This window comes from Nomascus leucogenys, chromosome 2, assembly GCF_006542625.1.
Source record: "Nomascus leucogenys isolate Asia chromosome 2, Asia_NLE_v1, whole genome shotgun sequence".
Lineage (NCBI taxonomy): Eukaryota > Metazoa > Chordata > Mammalia > Primates > Hylobatidae > Nomascus > Nomascus leucogenys.
Window position 1 is genome coordinate 92,162,007 of NC_044382.1, and position 14,481 is coordinate 92,176,487.

At 36.6% G+C, this 14,481-nt stretch overlaps 1 protein-coding gene across 2 annotated transcripts in view; it reads left to right on the top strand.

Moving 5' to 3' along the window:
* Window positions 1-14,280, top strand: part of XRCC4 (X-ray repair cross complementing 4) — a 281,359-nt gene extending 267,079 nt beyond the window's left edge. Inside the window, exon 8 of one of the 2 annotated variants that reach the window (XM_012505143.2) lies at window positions 13,653-14,280. In XM_012505143.2, the coding sequence (XP_012360597.1) occupies window positions 13,653-13,764 (112 nt within the window). In that variant the 3' untranslated portion in view covers window positions 13,765-14,280. The remainder of the gene's footprint in view (window positions 1-13,652) is intronic. The other variant, NM_001280092.1, reaches the window with a different exon arrangement.
* The last annotated feature ends 201 nt before the right edge of the window (window positions 14,281-14,481 follow it).

Here is a 14,481-nt window from a genome sequence, read left to right on the forward strand (position 1 = left end):
TAAATGACTAGTTGATGGGTACAGCAAACCACCATGGCACCTGTATACCTATGTAACAAACGCGCACATTCTGCACATGTAACCCAGAACTTAAAGTATAATAAAGAAAAAAAAATTCAAGCTGTAGAATCATCCTTAGTCAACCATTTCATGTAAAGCCTAGAGAAATATTCAGCAGAGCATTAAACCAAATTTGAAGCCCTTCTAAGCTCATGGCCCTGTGTGGTTGACAGCCAGGTCACATTCCCATGATGGTTCTTTAACAACCAGCCTGCTCTTTAGAACCATTGTAGTGAAACACAGCATTGTTTTGTTATCCCCTAGACAAGGGCTACTGTAAGTTTGTATTTAAGGGAATTCAGAAGTTCAGCATTACTTCTGCCTTGGATTGTTTGTTCACTTTAAATCCCATGTCTCTAGCTCAGTCTCTGACCCACAATAGACACTCGATAAATAGTGGGTGGGTAAGTGATAGATGATAGTGGTCGCCAGCCTGTCTCAATGATTCTAGTTCAGTTATCTCTAGATAAGACCCAATGTCTGTTTCTTTGAGCTATAGATAATATTACACTGACTTTGCAGATCCCTCTTCCAACCAGCTTGGGGGATTTCTTTTAACTCTGGGCCTTGCATGCCTTGCTCTTGCTCAACTTCTTTCTCTATTCAGTTTTCCTGAAATCTGTGTAATTCAGCAGATTGGAATAATAATTGAGCCCTAATAACAAAGTTAAGACTAGAGTGGTAGGCAGAATAGTACACCACCCACCCTCTTCCCCCAGAGATGTCTGCGTCTTAATTCCTGGAACCTGAGAATATGTTAGACCACGTAGCAATGGGAAATTAAGGCTGCAGATGGAAATAGGGTTGAAAATCAACAGATCTTAAAAGCAGTGAAATTATCCTGGATTATCCAGTTAGGTCCAATATAATCACAAAAGTCCTTAAGTAGAAAAGAGAGGCAGAAGAAGAAAGTCGGAGGAAGGGTTAAGACTAAGCAAGCAACATCAGAATGATGTGTAGTGAGAAGGAGTCTGCCTGCCATTGCTGGCTTTGAAGCTTTGAAGACAGGAAGGGAGTGGCCTCTACAAGCTAAAAAAAAAAAAAAAAAAAAAAAAAACAGAAACAGCTTCTCCACTAGTGCCTCCAGAGAAGTACACAGCTCTGCCAATTTCTTGACTTTTGATCAGTGAGATCTGTCAGACTTCTGACCTCCAGAACTGTAAGATGATAAATTGGCATTGTTCTAAGGCATTATGTTATGGTAATTTTTTGCATCAGCCATAGGAAACAAAAACAGCTCATCCCACGCTATGGTGAAACTATCCCCCCTTGGTCCCAGTTTAGAAATCACTAACCTCCATGGCTCGTATTATTGTCTACCCATGTGTCTGCCACTTCTCTTGATAGTTAAAAGTAGAGTTCTGTCTTCTTTTTTGTGTATTTCTGTTTTCCTTAACTGGACCACTAAGTTTATGGTTTCAGACTAATGGATGTTGTTTTCTCAGCGAAGAAGGTAATACAGCCTATTCCAGAAGACACTAGTTTCTTTGGATGTTAATGAAGAGATTGTGAGAAAGAGGCTTCTGCCACCAGATTCGTTTGGAAAACCTAGGTTAAACAAGGTTCTTTTTTCGTAAAGCACTTACAAAAATATAATGTATGTATAAGGTTTAAAAAAAAAAAACCCAACAGTTTAAGAGAATATTCAGCAAAAGTATCCCTCTCAGCTAAAATTCCTCTCGGCAGTTACCATTTACCTGTGTATCCTCCCACAGCTATTGTAGACACATGAGCACATACATACACATACACACATATATACATGCACATATGGTATAATGTATATACACACATATTCTGGTTTTCTGTACACACTGTTCTACACTTTGCTTTTGTTTTTCCTAATTAACAGGTTTCCCAATTAAGAGAAATTTTAGTTTATAATATGTATATGAAAGACTAAGAGAACTTAGTGGATGAAAATAAAGATTTTCTGAACATTTTGGACCACAGGTTTTTTTAGAGAATATCTTACAGAACTACCTTTTGAGACATACTGCACACAGCCAAGCTGCCTTCCTCAGAAGAAAAAAACATCCTCTGGGGTAGAAATAAGAGTTAGTGATGACCCCCCAACTCCCATTAGAATGGCCTAGTGTCAAGGGTATGGATTTTGGATTTTAACCTAGGCTAAAATCCTGGCTCCATTACCGACTTGACTGCCTGCCACCCATGCTTATTGGCTGTGTGGTTTCGGGTACATTGCTTAACTTTATTGAGCCTTCTTATTAATACACTCTCATATATTCAATTATTTGTTATTTGGTTAATACATGCAATCAGTGGAACTTTTATGTGCTAAATATTGTTCCAAGTCAAATAAAGCAGAGTCCCCGCCCAACTGGAGACACTTCTAGGCTAGTGAGGGTAGTTTCATTTGTAGCACAGCAAGTGGCAGTAAGCTCACAGATCACCTGGCCTGTCTTAAAGGAATAACTTTCCACCAACGTGACAGTTTTCCACTTTCATAGGCATAGATCAACAGTAGCAAATGTCACCTATGTGACTTCAAAACTTGGAATTTATGCAGGATATTTCAGGTATTGGTTTTTTAAGTATCTGTGTACTTTGGTATTGATTAATGAATTACCATAACAATTTTATTTATCTGAATAAAGTACAGCTAGAGTAACAAAATATTTAGTCATTATGAAATTATAACATTTCTGTGTAAGTGGCCAGCATTCTTGTAGATTCTGGATATGTTTACCTTAGTGGTTGACTTTAAAATTTGAATTCTCCAGAACAGATAATCTTATTTTTAAATCTATAATATATGTGTATTTTACAGGAAAATTTTAGAATTCTCATCCTTTCCCAATGTCTATAAAGCATGTCAATTCATTTTAACATTAAGTGTATTCACTCTTTATTATTCTGCTCATTTTATTTCCATTTTCTTCCTGCTCTTGATGAATTTAAACAGCAAAGTCATATTCATTAGAAAAAGATATCTTTAGGAATTTAACTGAAAATAACAAATGCAATTTCTTTTACTTGCCATTTTGTCTGCCAGAAAGTTTCAGCTTCTCTTTTTATTTTCTAGGCCAACAAAATGACGTGTAGACCTAGTGAATTCCAGGCAATATTCAGCACTGGTTTTACTGAATCTGGATGACTTCAGTCTGTTAATTTATTTAGGAGATGGTTTTGGTTTTTATAAGGTCAACTAGAAATTTGTAGGCTACTTTTCCCACTTATTCTAAGATGAAATTTTTTTTTAATACTAACATTTAAAATTTGAAAATACAGTGGTAACTTTGGTGATGTCAAATCTTTAACCACATTATTTAAAACTTTTCCATTTAAGAAGTGTTTCCATAATTGAGTTTATTTCATAATGAGAATTCTGTTAAGGTCAATCTGATAGCTGCTTAGTTACTTAATATCAGCAAGTACCTGATATTTTGATTTGGCTGTTTTTTAAGGTCATTTCGATTAAAGTTTGATTTGATATGTCCTAAAAACAAACCGTAAAATATTTGACTTTTTTTTTTAACCAAATGATGTGTGCCCCAGCCAGTGCTTAGGATGGATTCTCAATTTGTACAGTGCCCTTACCTTACCCCTCATCTTCATCCCTCACCCCGTATCTGAGCTTTACCCTAGTCCTCATCAGTGATGAGGAGGATGGAGGCCAGGGCAGTTTGTGATAAAACAAAGATGTATATACTTTTATTATTTTAACATGAGTAAAACAGCTGCCTCAGAATGCCCTGCCATGGTAGATAGGCAGGAATTGACCATTTGCTGGATTTTTGCTGTGAGTGCTGCAGTCCAAGAATTTGAGACTTCATTCTCCCCAAAAGAAAACATTGCCTGTTCTTCTTGTTTGTAATAAATCATGAACATAGCAGTATTCTTCCAGGCTATTCTTCTCAACTCCAGATAATTTATAGTGGGTGAGACTCATTAGCCTAAAGTGTATTTACAGGTTTGTCAGTCAGAGTTGTATAGAGAGCCAGTGTTTGGGTGGCAAGTGGAAACAGCACAAGCTGTGGGCACACAAAGTAAACTTGGCCCTTGGCTTCTGTACAACACTCCTCCCTGGTTTTACTCATTTTTAGAGTCGTTCCTTTTTTGACTCATTTCTTTCTCTAGCTGTTTGTCCCTACAATTTTAATATTCTCTACTATTTCTTACTAAACCTTTTCTCTCTGATGGTCTCTTCTCTGGGTGCTCATTTCAACTCACCCAGTTGCCTTATAGCAATGACTGCTGTCTTGGTGCACCTAGTCCAAACATCTCTCCTGAGTCCTATACCTCTGTATTTGTTAACCTACTCAACATGTATCTGCATTTGGATATCCTTCAGGCACTCAGACTCACCCGTTATGTCTGAAACTGAAGTCTTTATGCCTAATACTAAACCTCCTCTTCCATGTCACCATCTTCATGATAGCCAAAGCTACAAAATCTAGAATTCTGAGAATATTGTCATGGAAGAGAAATAATAAGATCCAGAACCATTCTCTCATGAAATAGCCGATCAGATCCAAAAGCATTAAAGTATTATGTATGTACATACACATATACACTGATACAAATCACACACACACACACACACACACACACACACACACACTCTCTCTCTCTCTTGTTCAAACAGTAATATTGCATAGTTTTGCATGGTTTTGAAGTTTAAATAAATATAATCATTTATTTAAATGTGTGTATTTTTTTTAAGTGATGGGGTCTCACTCTGTCACCCAGGCTGGAGTGCAATGGCATGATCATAGTTCACTGCATCCTCAAACTCCTAGGCTCAAGGGATCCTCCTGCTTCAGCCTCTTGAGTAGCTAGCACTACAGATGTGTACCACCACACCCAGCTAATTTATTTTTCACTTTTTTTTTTTTTGTAGAGACAGAGTCTCACTGTCTTGCCCAGTAGTATGGTCTCATACTTCTCATACTACTAGGCTTAAATGATCCTCCCACCTCAGCCTCCCAAAGTGTTAGGATACAAGTGCAAGCCTTGCTCTTTTGCTCAGCATTATGCTTAAGATTGCCTAAGATTCATGTATGTGTATAACTTAGTCCATTATATGAACATTTAATAATTAATTCCCCTGTTTTCCTGTGGAGAGACATTTGGGTAGTTCTTTTCACTGTTGTAAACAATGCATCTATGATTGTGTACCTATCTCCTGATACACATATGCAAATGTTTCTCAAGGGAATGTACCTATGAGTGGAATTCCTAGGTTATAAGTACATATACCTTGACAGTTATTACCAAATTGTTTTATAAAATGGTTTCAAACATTTGCACTCCTACCAGCAAGAATTTCTAGTTATTCCACATCCTCCAAAATCTTTGATATTATTGTACATTTTAATTTTTGCTAATCTGGTGTAAAATATTTCACACTGGCTTTAATTTGCATTTCCTTGGTCACTAATGAAGTTGAGCTTATTATCATATGCTTATTTACCTCCATTGTTCCCCCTTCTTGGAAGTTCCTATAGTCTTTGGCATATGTTGTGGTTTTTAAAACATTGTTAATAGGAGTTCTTTGGATATTCTTTGTTACTAGCATATGTTGCAGTATCTCCTCACAGTTTGTGACTTGTCATTTCATTCTCTTTAAGGTATCTGTTGATAAACAGAAGTATTTACTTCAAATGCAATTCAGTGTATCAATCTTTATCTTAATGGTTTTCAATTTCTGCCTTGAACAAACTTTCTTATTTCAAGGTAATAAGACATTCCCCTTTATTTTTTTCTAAAAGCTTTAAAGTTTTGCCTTTCTCACTTAAGTGTTTAATTCACCTGCAATCATGCTTGTTTGACTTCTGACACACACAAAAAATTGAATTGTATGTGTGTTGTATAGGTAGAGATATAGTTAGGCCTCAAAAAATTAGTTATTTAAAATAGCAATTGAGTTTAAACTTAAAATCATTGTTTTTGTCAAAAGTCAAACAAGCATGATTCTTCAAGTGTTATGGCGCCATCAGTCACTATTCATTTTCCCAGATCTCTCTGTTTGCTCAGGTTGACACCTTGACGTATTTCAGAAATATTACTCTCAGAATATGTTATAAAACGTAAGTCACTCTAAACAATACTAATGCTTCTCGTTTGAATAGGAAGGGATTGCTATTCCGGCCATAGTGATACCATTTTAAACTTCGCTGAGCAAATGTCTTTACAAAATGAGATAAATATCATTTTAAGGATGTTATTAATTTAACTCCTATAAAGTTAAAAGAGAAGTCAATCATTTATTCTAACATTTTTAGAGAAATTTTCCCTGGATTAGACTTTCCTTTTAATAAATCTAGCTTTTGATCTATAGTGTTCATAGTTAATTAGATGATGCAGTGCAATTTTTATTCAAGTTGTAGTTTGTGTATGTGTGTGTCTGTGTGTGTGTGTTTTAACACAGTATGAAATTAAACTAATAGAACATAGGAATCTCTGCAACTATATTATTGAGAATATACACCACGTTTTAGTGAGAGTATCATCTGGAGAAGTTTCATTATATTCTCTTTATTTGAAAAAAGACTTAGGCTTTAGCCTGTAACTTTAGTTTCTTATTCTGTCATTAATCTTTCCTCTTTAATTCACATTAATCATTTATTCCACAAATATTTCTTGAGAGCCTGTATTTTGCAAAGTAGTCTATGCTGAACTATTCAAACATAACAAATTCAGATTCAGGAACTGGAGGAGCTCTAAGATCATTTATAATAACCTCAACCTTCCACAAATGAAGAAACTGAGGTCCAGCAGTGACCTGACCAAAATTTCTATTGAGATTCAGAATATCCCCTATTGAACCACGTTGCCCACAGAAAACTATCCGAACATATACCTGAATGTTAAATATTGATATAATATTTATAGAGCTGCCTAAAGGAATAAGTCATTCTTTGTGAACAAATTATGTCATTTAGTTGTTACCTTCAAGCTATTTATAACATTTTTAAGATAAAAAGACACATTTGAAAACATTAGGTAAAGTAAATGTTTAACTGAAAGCTGAGAGCAGGAGTAACACTTATATTTGTTCTATTTTCCTAACACAGTGAGCTGTTCATAGTGTATAATCAACAAGTACAGTATTGATTAAATAAACAAAACTATATATTGAAATATACAGATATTAGGTACTGTAAATGACCAGAGGAAATAAAAATTATGAATATGAAATGAAATAGGAATATGAAAAAAAGTAAGTCCTTGTGGATGGTTTAGAATTTAAACAGAGCCATAACTAATGGCTATAATTTCATTAGGAACACCCAAGTTTCTAATTATTTGTTTCTCTCACTTTCTATTAAAACTTTAGATACAGGTTCTCTGAGTTGTTTACTTCAAATTATACCTCTAAGCATAATTTCTTGGAAAAAGCATGTTCATGAAAAAAATATGATAAATACTCTAAGATATATGTATAAGGATACTAATTGTTGTCTAGTTTATAAGGGCATTTAAAAATTGAACCAACCCAAACCTCTGTCAGTGAACTAATAGTACATCAAAATTAAAATTAATGATGAATGTAGATCTAAATTTTTCAGCAAGAAAATACATCTCTAATATGTTATAGAGTAAAAATATCAAGCTGCAAAACTATAAATGTGTAGAATGATCACATTTTTGTAAAAAAAAAAAAGGCTGTGAATATACAAGTAATGCAAAATAGGATAGTAGACATTTGTATTCGTCTTTTCTCACACTGCTATAAAGACATATCTGAGACTGGGTAATTTATAAAGAAAAGAGGTTTAATTGGCTCACGGTTCTGTATGCTGTACAGGCTTATGCTGCTGGGGAGGCCTCAGGAAAGTTACAATCATGGTGGAAGGCAAAAGGGAAGCAGACACATCTTCACATGACTGGCAGGAGAGAGAGAGAGCAAAAGGGAAGTGCTACACACTTTTAAACAATGAGATCTCATGAGAACTCACACACTATCATGAGAACAGCAAGGGGGATGTCTGCCCCCATGATCCAGTCACTTCCCACCAGGCCACTTCTCCAACATTGGGGATTACACTTCAACATGAGATTTGGGGCAGACACAAAGCCAAACCATATCATGCCATCCATGGCCCCTCCCACATCCCCTTCTCACATTTCAAAACATGATCATGCCTTGCCAACAGTCCCCCAAAATCTTAACTCATTCCAGTGTTAACTCAAAAGTTCAAGTCCAAGGTCTCATGTGAGACAAGGCAAGTCTCTTCGACCTACGAGCCTAGAAAATCAAAACCAAGCTAGTTTCTTCCAACATACAATGGGGGCACAAGCATTGGGTAAGTTCTCCTATTCTAAGTGGGAGAAATTGGCCAAAACAAAGGGGCTACAGGCCCCATGCAAGTCCAAAAACCAGCATGGCAGTCATTAAACCTAAAAGCTCCCAGATAATCTCCTTTGACTGCATGTCTCACATCCAGGGCACAGTGATGCAAGGGGTAGACTCCCAAGTCCTTGGGAAACTCTGTGCCTGTGGCTCTCCAGGGTACAGCCCCCATGGCTGCTTTCATAGGCTGGTGTTGAGTGCCTGCAGCTTTTCCAGATGCATGGCACAAGTTGATGATGGATCTGCCAATCTGTGGTCTGAAGGCTGGTGGCTGTCTTCTCACAGTTCCATTATGCAGTGTCCCTTTGAGCACTCCAACCACACATTTTCTTTCCATCCACACTGCCCTAGTAGAGGTTCTCCATGAGGACTCTACCCCTGCAGCAGACTTCTGCCTGGACATCCATGCATTTCCATACATCCACTGAAACCTAGGTGGAGGTTCTCAAGCCTCAGCTTTTGCACTCTGCACATCTGCAGTCTTAACACCACATGGAAGACACCAAGGCTTGGGGCTTGCACCCTCTGAAGCAATGGCCCAAGCTGCATGTTGGCCCCTTTTAGCCACAGCTGGAGCGGGAGCAGCCACAATGCAGGGTGCCATGTCCCAAGACTGCGCAGAATAGCAGGGCCCTTGGGCTGGCCCACAAAACCATTCTACCCTCCTAGGCCTCCTGACCTGTGATGGGAGGGGCTGCCATGAAGATCTCTGAAATGCCTTGGAGGCACTGTCTTAGTTATTAACATTTGCCTCCTGTTTACTTGTGCAAATTTCTGCAGCCTTGAATTCCTCCCCAGAAAAATGGGTTTTTCTTTTCTACCATATGGCTGGGCTGCAAAATTTTCAAACTTTTATGTTCTGCTTTCCTTTTAAATATAAGTTCCAATTTCAGGTCGTTTCTTTGTTCATGCAGATGAGAGTAGGCTTTTAGAAGCAGTCAGGCCACACCTTGAATGCTTCGCTGCTTAGAAATTTCTTCCACCAGATACCCTAAATCATCTCTATCAAGTTCAAAGTACAACAAATCCCTAGAGCAGGGGCACAATGCCACCAATCTCTGCTAAAGCATAGCAAGAGTGACCTCTACTCCAGTTCCCAATAACTTCCTTATCTCCATCTGAGACCACCTCAGCCTGGACTTTATTGTCCATATCACCATCAGCATTTTGGTCACGACAATTTAACAAGTCTCTAGGAAGTTCCAAACTTTCCCTAATCTTCCTGTCTTTTTCTGACCCTTCCAAACTGTTCCAACCTCTGCTTATTACCCAGTTCCAAAGTTGCTTCTATATTTTCAGATACCTTTATAGCAATGCCCCACTTCTCTGGTTACACATATACTATCACAAGAGTAGCAAGGGAGAAGTCCACCCCCATGATCCAATCACCTCCCAACAGGCCCCTCCTCCAACATTGAGGATTACAGTTCAAAAAGAGATTCAGGTGGGGACACAGAGCCAAACCATATCAACATTTTTGTGTTCTTTTTTATGCTTTTCAGAATTTACAAAAAGTCTAACAATAAACATTTATTACCTATAAAAATAATAAAACTTTTTTAAGAGATGTGGAGAGAGTTCTAAATTTACTCTATTGACTTGCCATGAATATGAAAGCTCAATGATCTCCATTCAGGACAACTTTTACTGAGTACCTGTTATGACTACGCACTATGAACAGGAGTCAAAATCTATTTCATAAGCCCCTCATGACTTCAGAAGGAAATGTAAATTGTAAGTGGAGCCCCAGGAATCTATTTATCCTTCAGTCTGGTCACTTCAGAGTGGTCCTTTGGTCATATGCGGATTTTTTTTTTAAACAAAATTGATAGATCTCTGTGTTCTGGTTCACAGTATCTAAACAGTGGACACAATCACAGAGATCTTTCCATATCTGTCTTTTTAAATATGATTTCAGCTTTTATTTTAGATACAGGGGGTACATGGGCAGGTTTGTTACAGGGGTGTATTGCATGATGCTGAGGTTTAGGATAGGGATCTCGTCACCCAGATATTGGGCATAGTACCTAATAGGTAGTTTTTCAACCCATGACCCCTCCTTCCCTTCCCCATATAGTAATCCCCAGTTTCTATTGTTTCCATCTTTATGTCCATGTATACCCAAATGTTTAGCTCTCACTTATAAGTGAGAATACAGGTATTTGGTTTTCTGTTCCTGCATTAATTTGCTCTGGATTATGGCCTCCAGCTGCATCCATGTTGCTGCAAAGGACATTATTTCATTCTTTTTGGTGGCTGTGTAGTATTCCATAGTGTATATGTACTATATTTTCTTTACCCAGTCTACCAATTATGGCCACCTAGGTTGATTCCATGTCTTTGCTGTTGTGAATAGTGCTGCAATGAACATGCCAGTGCATGTGACTTTTTGATAGAATACTTTGGGCTTTTTGGGAGGTATATGCCCAGTAACGGGATTGCTGGATTGGATGATAGTTATGCTTTAAGTTCTTTGACAAATCTCCAAACTACTTTCCACTGTGGCTGAAGTAATTCACATTCCCACCAACAATGTATAAGTGTCCCCTTTTCTCTGCAGCCTCTCCAGCATATATTATTATTTGACTTTTTAATAACAGGCATTCTGATTGCTGTTAGATGGTATCTCATTGTGGTTTTGATTTGCGTTTCTCTGATGACTAGTGATGTGCAGCATTTTTTTTCATATGTTTGTTGGTTGCTTGTGTGTCTTCTCTTGAGAAGTGTCCATGTCCTTTGCCCATTTATTAATGGGGTGATTTGCTTTTTGCTTGTTGATTTAAGTTCCATATAGATTCTGGATATTAGACTTTTGACAGATGCATATTTTGAGAATATTTTCTCCTATTCTGTAAGCCGACTCTTTACTTTATTGATAGTTTCTTTTGCTGTGTAGAAACTCTTCAGTTTCCTTAGGTCCCTCTCGTCAATTTTTGTTTTTGTTGCAGTTGCTTTTGGGGACTTAGCCAAAAATTCTTTGCCAAGGCCAATGTTGAGACGGGTATTTCCTAGGTTTTCTTCTAAGTTTTTTAAAGTTTGAAATCTTACATTTAAATTTTTAAGCCATCTTGAGTTAATATTTGTATATGTTGAAAGGTAGGGCGATATGGTTTGGATTTGTTTCCCCACCCAAATCTAATGTCTAATTGTAATCCTCAATCTTGAAGAAGGGGCCTGGTGGGAGGTTATTAGATCCTGGAGACAGATTTCCCCCTTGCCATTCTTGTGATAGTGAGTGAGTTCTCATGAGATCTGGTTGTTTAAAAATGTATGGCATCTTACCCCCCGCTTCCTCCTTCTCCGGCCATGTAAGATGGGCCTGCTCCCCTTTCACCTTCTACCATGAGGCTTCTCAGCCATGTTTCCTGTACAGCCTGTGGAACTGTGAGCCAATTAAACCTCTTTTCTTTATAAATTACCCAGTCTCAGGTAGTTCTTTATCGCAATACAAGAATGGACTAATACATAGGGGCACAGTTTCAATCTTCTGCAAATGGCTAGCCAGTTTTCCAGGCACCATTTATTGTATTCACCTTGCTTGTTTTTCCATTTCTTACTTTTAATTGAGATAGTTCAGTTATCTCTTTTGTCTAGGAGGAGTACAAGCAACTCTAAGACCTTTTGGCCAGAGAAAAATGTTTAATGTGTTTTGAGTTGACAATGAAAACGTATATATGTAATAATTATACTTTTATCCCATACTGTATCATTTTCTCCTCCTTTGGAATATATTTTTAGATATTTAATTACATGTTACAATAATTATGCTTGTATTTATTGTTAATTTTAACATTGCAAATCCCAGAGGGTAGTACTTGTCATCTTGAATGCGTTAATGCCTAGCACCTGGGCACTGCTGTGATGATAATATTGTCTGAAATTGGCTTGCTCAGAATAAGACAGAACATGTCCCAGGTCTAATGGCAGCCAACCATAGTTAATTGTCTCTAATCAAGATGCCAAGGAGAACTCATTTCTAATAAACTGTGCAACTAGGTAAGCGTGCAGGCTTTTAAAAATACTCATCACCTAAACACACTTGATATTTGGGGGTTTTCATTGGTTATTTTTCTCTGCTGTGAACAGAAACTCCTATGTAGTTTATGCAGTATTAGCAGATAATAATAATAGTTTCCAAATATTTTGTGGGAATTTACAAGCATTTTCATTTACATCAACTCATTTCATCTTTAGCCCACCTCTAGACAAATACTGATATCTCAGTTTTGCAGTGGAGAGAATAGAAGCCCACTTAGTTTAAATGACTTGCCCAAAGTTACATAGCTAATATGAAATAGACCTGGGTTCAAACTTGTGTTTCCTGACTTCAAGTCCCATGCTTTCTCAGCTATACCAAGGTGCTGTGACTCCACCCCGGCCTTCGAACTTGAAAATAGAGGGTTATTACCAAGTACTACTGGGTTAGCTCAACCTAATCATAATCGCCCCGGAAGCCACCTCTAATTGATAAAATTAAGCATACTTTATTAAGGTTCCATAGAGAACCACTGACAAGATTTCTACAAGGATATTAACACACACTCCAAAGCTTTACTTCTGATTGAGCTCTGTTATTCTCCAGCACAGTCTTCCTAAGACCAATTAATAGTGATCATGGCAGTCAGCCTGATTCAAAGAAAATATCTACGTAAATATAGCAGTCAATCCATTGAAGTAGTGACTACAATACTGAACCTGAATAAAATTTTGTTTACTAAATGAGGATATGCAGATTCAATAAATGATTATGGACCAACATTTCATCAGCAACTGCTATAAATGTGAAAAATCATTATTTTTCATATATACACATAATCATCAGACCCACTAAAGGTAATTCATGTGACCAAAACTTTCTGCTGCTAAGAGATTAAAATGCATGTTAAACAGTAGAATTTAAGAAAGCCACAGTAAATGTAAATTGTGATGAAATCATTAAAGGAGTAACTTGAAAAACCCTCTATATCCTAGCATAAAAGTGATTATAGCACAGAGGATAGAATATTTTATTTCTTGACCTTGATTATGAGTATTGTTATAGGTTCTTGAATTTTCCTTAGGTCAGAATAGAGACAGATTAATTCTAAAGCAGTTAGAGAAATTAGTCTCTTCATCTCTTTCCTTATAGTTAACAGCATAGAGAAATAAATCTCTAAACCAATTTTGAAACAGGATTTAACTATCATTACACTTATGTGTCTCTTCATTTTCTTTTACTCTATAACAGAAGTTTTTAAAAATAAAACTATGTTGATTTTCTTTTCAACTCTAGGCCTGATTCTTCACTACCTGAGACATCGAAAAAGGAGCACATCTCAGCTGAAAACATGTCTTTAGAAACTCTGAGAAACAGCAGCCCAGAAGACCTCTTTGATGAGATTTAATAGTCTCAAAAAATACTTTGATGTTCACTAGACTATGTTTTCTATTCATTTCTTTAAAATGAAAAAGCAGAATTTCAAGTCGGCAGCTGCTATTACTGTACCTTACAATTTAATTACATAGACACTGAATTGAAACCATTGTGCAAAATAGATTACACATGTATACGAAGATACGATTTGATGATGACACTGGCACATTATTCTAAACTATTCATTCAGCATGCCTATAATTACATAAAATTTCAGACTTTTTGTTGCAAAGGACACATTTATCATATTCATTCACACATATTATATGTGATAGCTGTCTAACATCCTGTCTAGGAAGATTTTGAAAATAGGACAAAGAAAACATCATTTTAAAATGTCTTCAGCTTTTTTTGAATAGACGTATTCAAACATATTCTGAACATTGATGTTTGAGCATTTTAATTTGTGTGATGATGTATAAAATATAATTTTCGTTTGTACATAAACAGTGTGAAAATCTGATAATAAAATTTTTGATACACTGAAGGTTTTGTGTTCTTAATAAAATGTGTTATTTAGGTTAACTTTTATTACAGTAAGTAACAGATTTTTAGAAACTGCTTTTAATGTAAATGTAACCCCCTTTGTGGCAAAAGAAAAGCATATTTTTCAGGGATTATTGATAAAAGATTTATTTTACACATACAGGGGCCCTTCTTGAAGACAAGGACCTTGTCTTAGCTATTT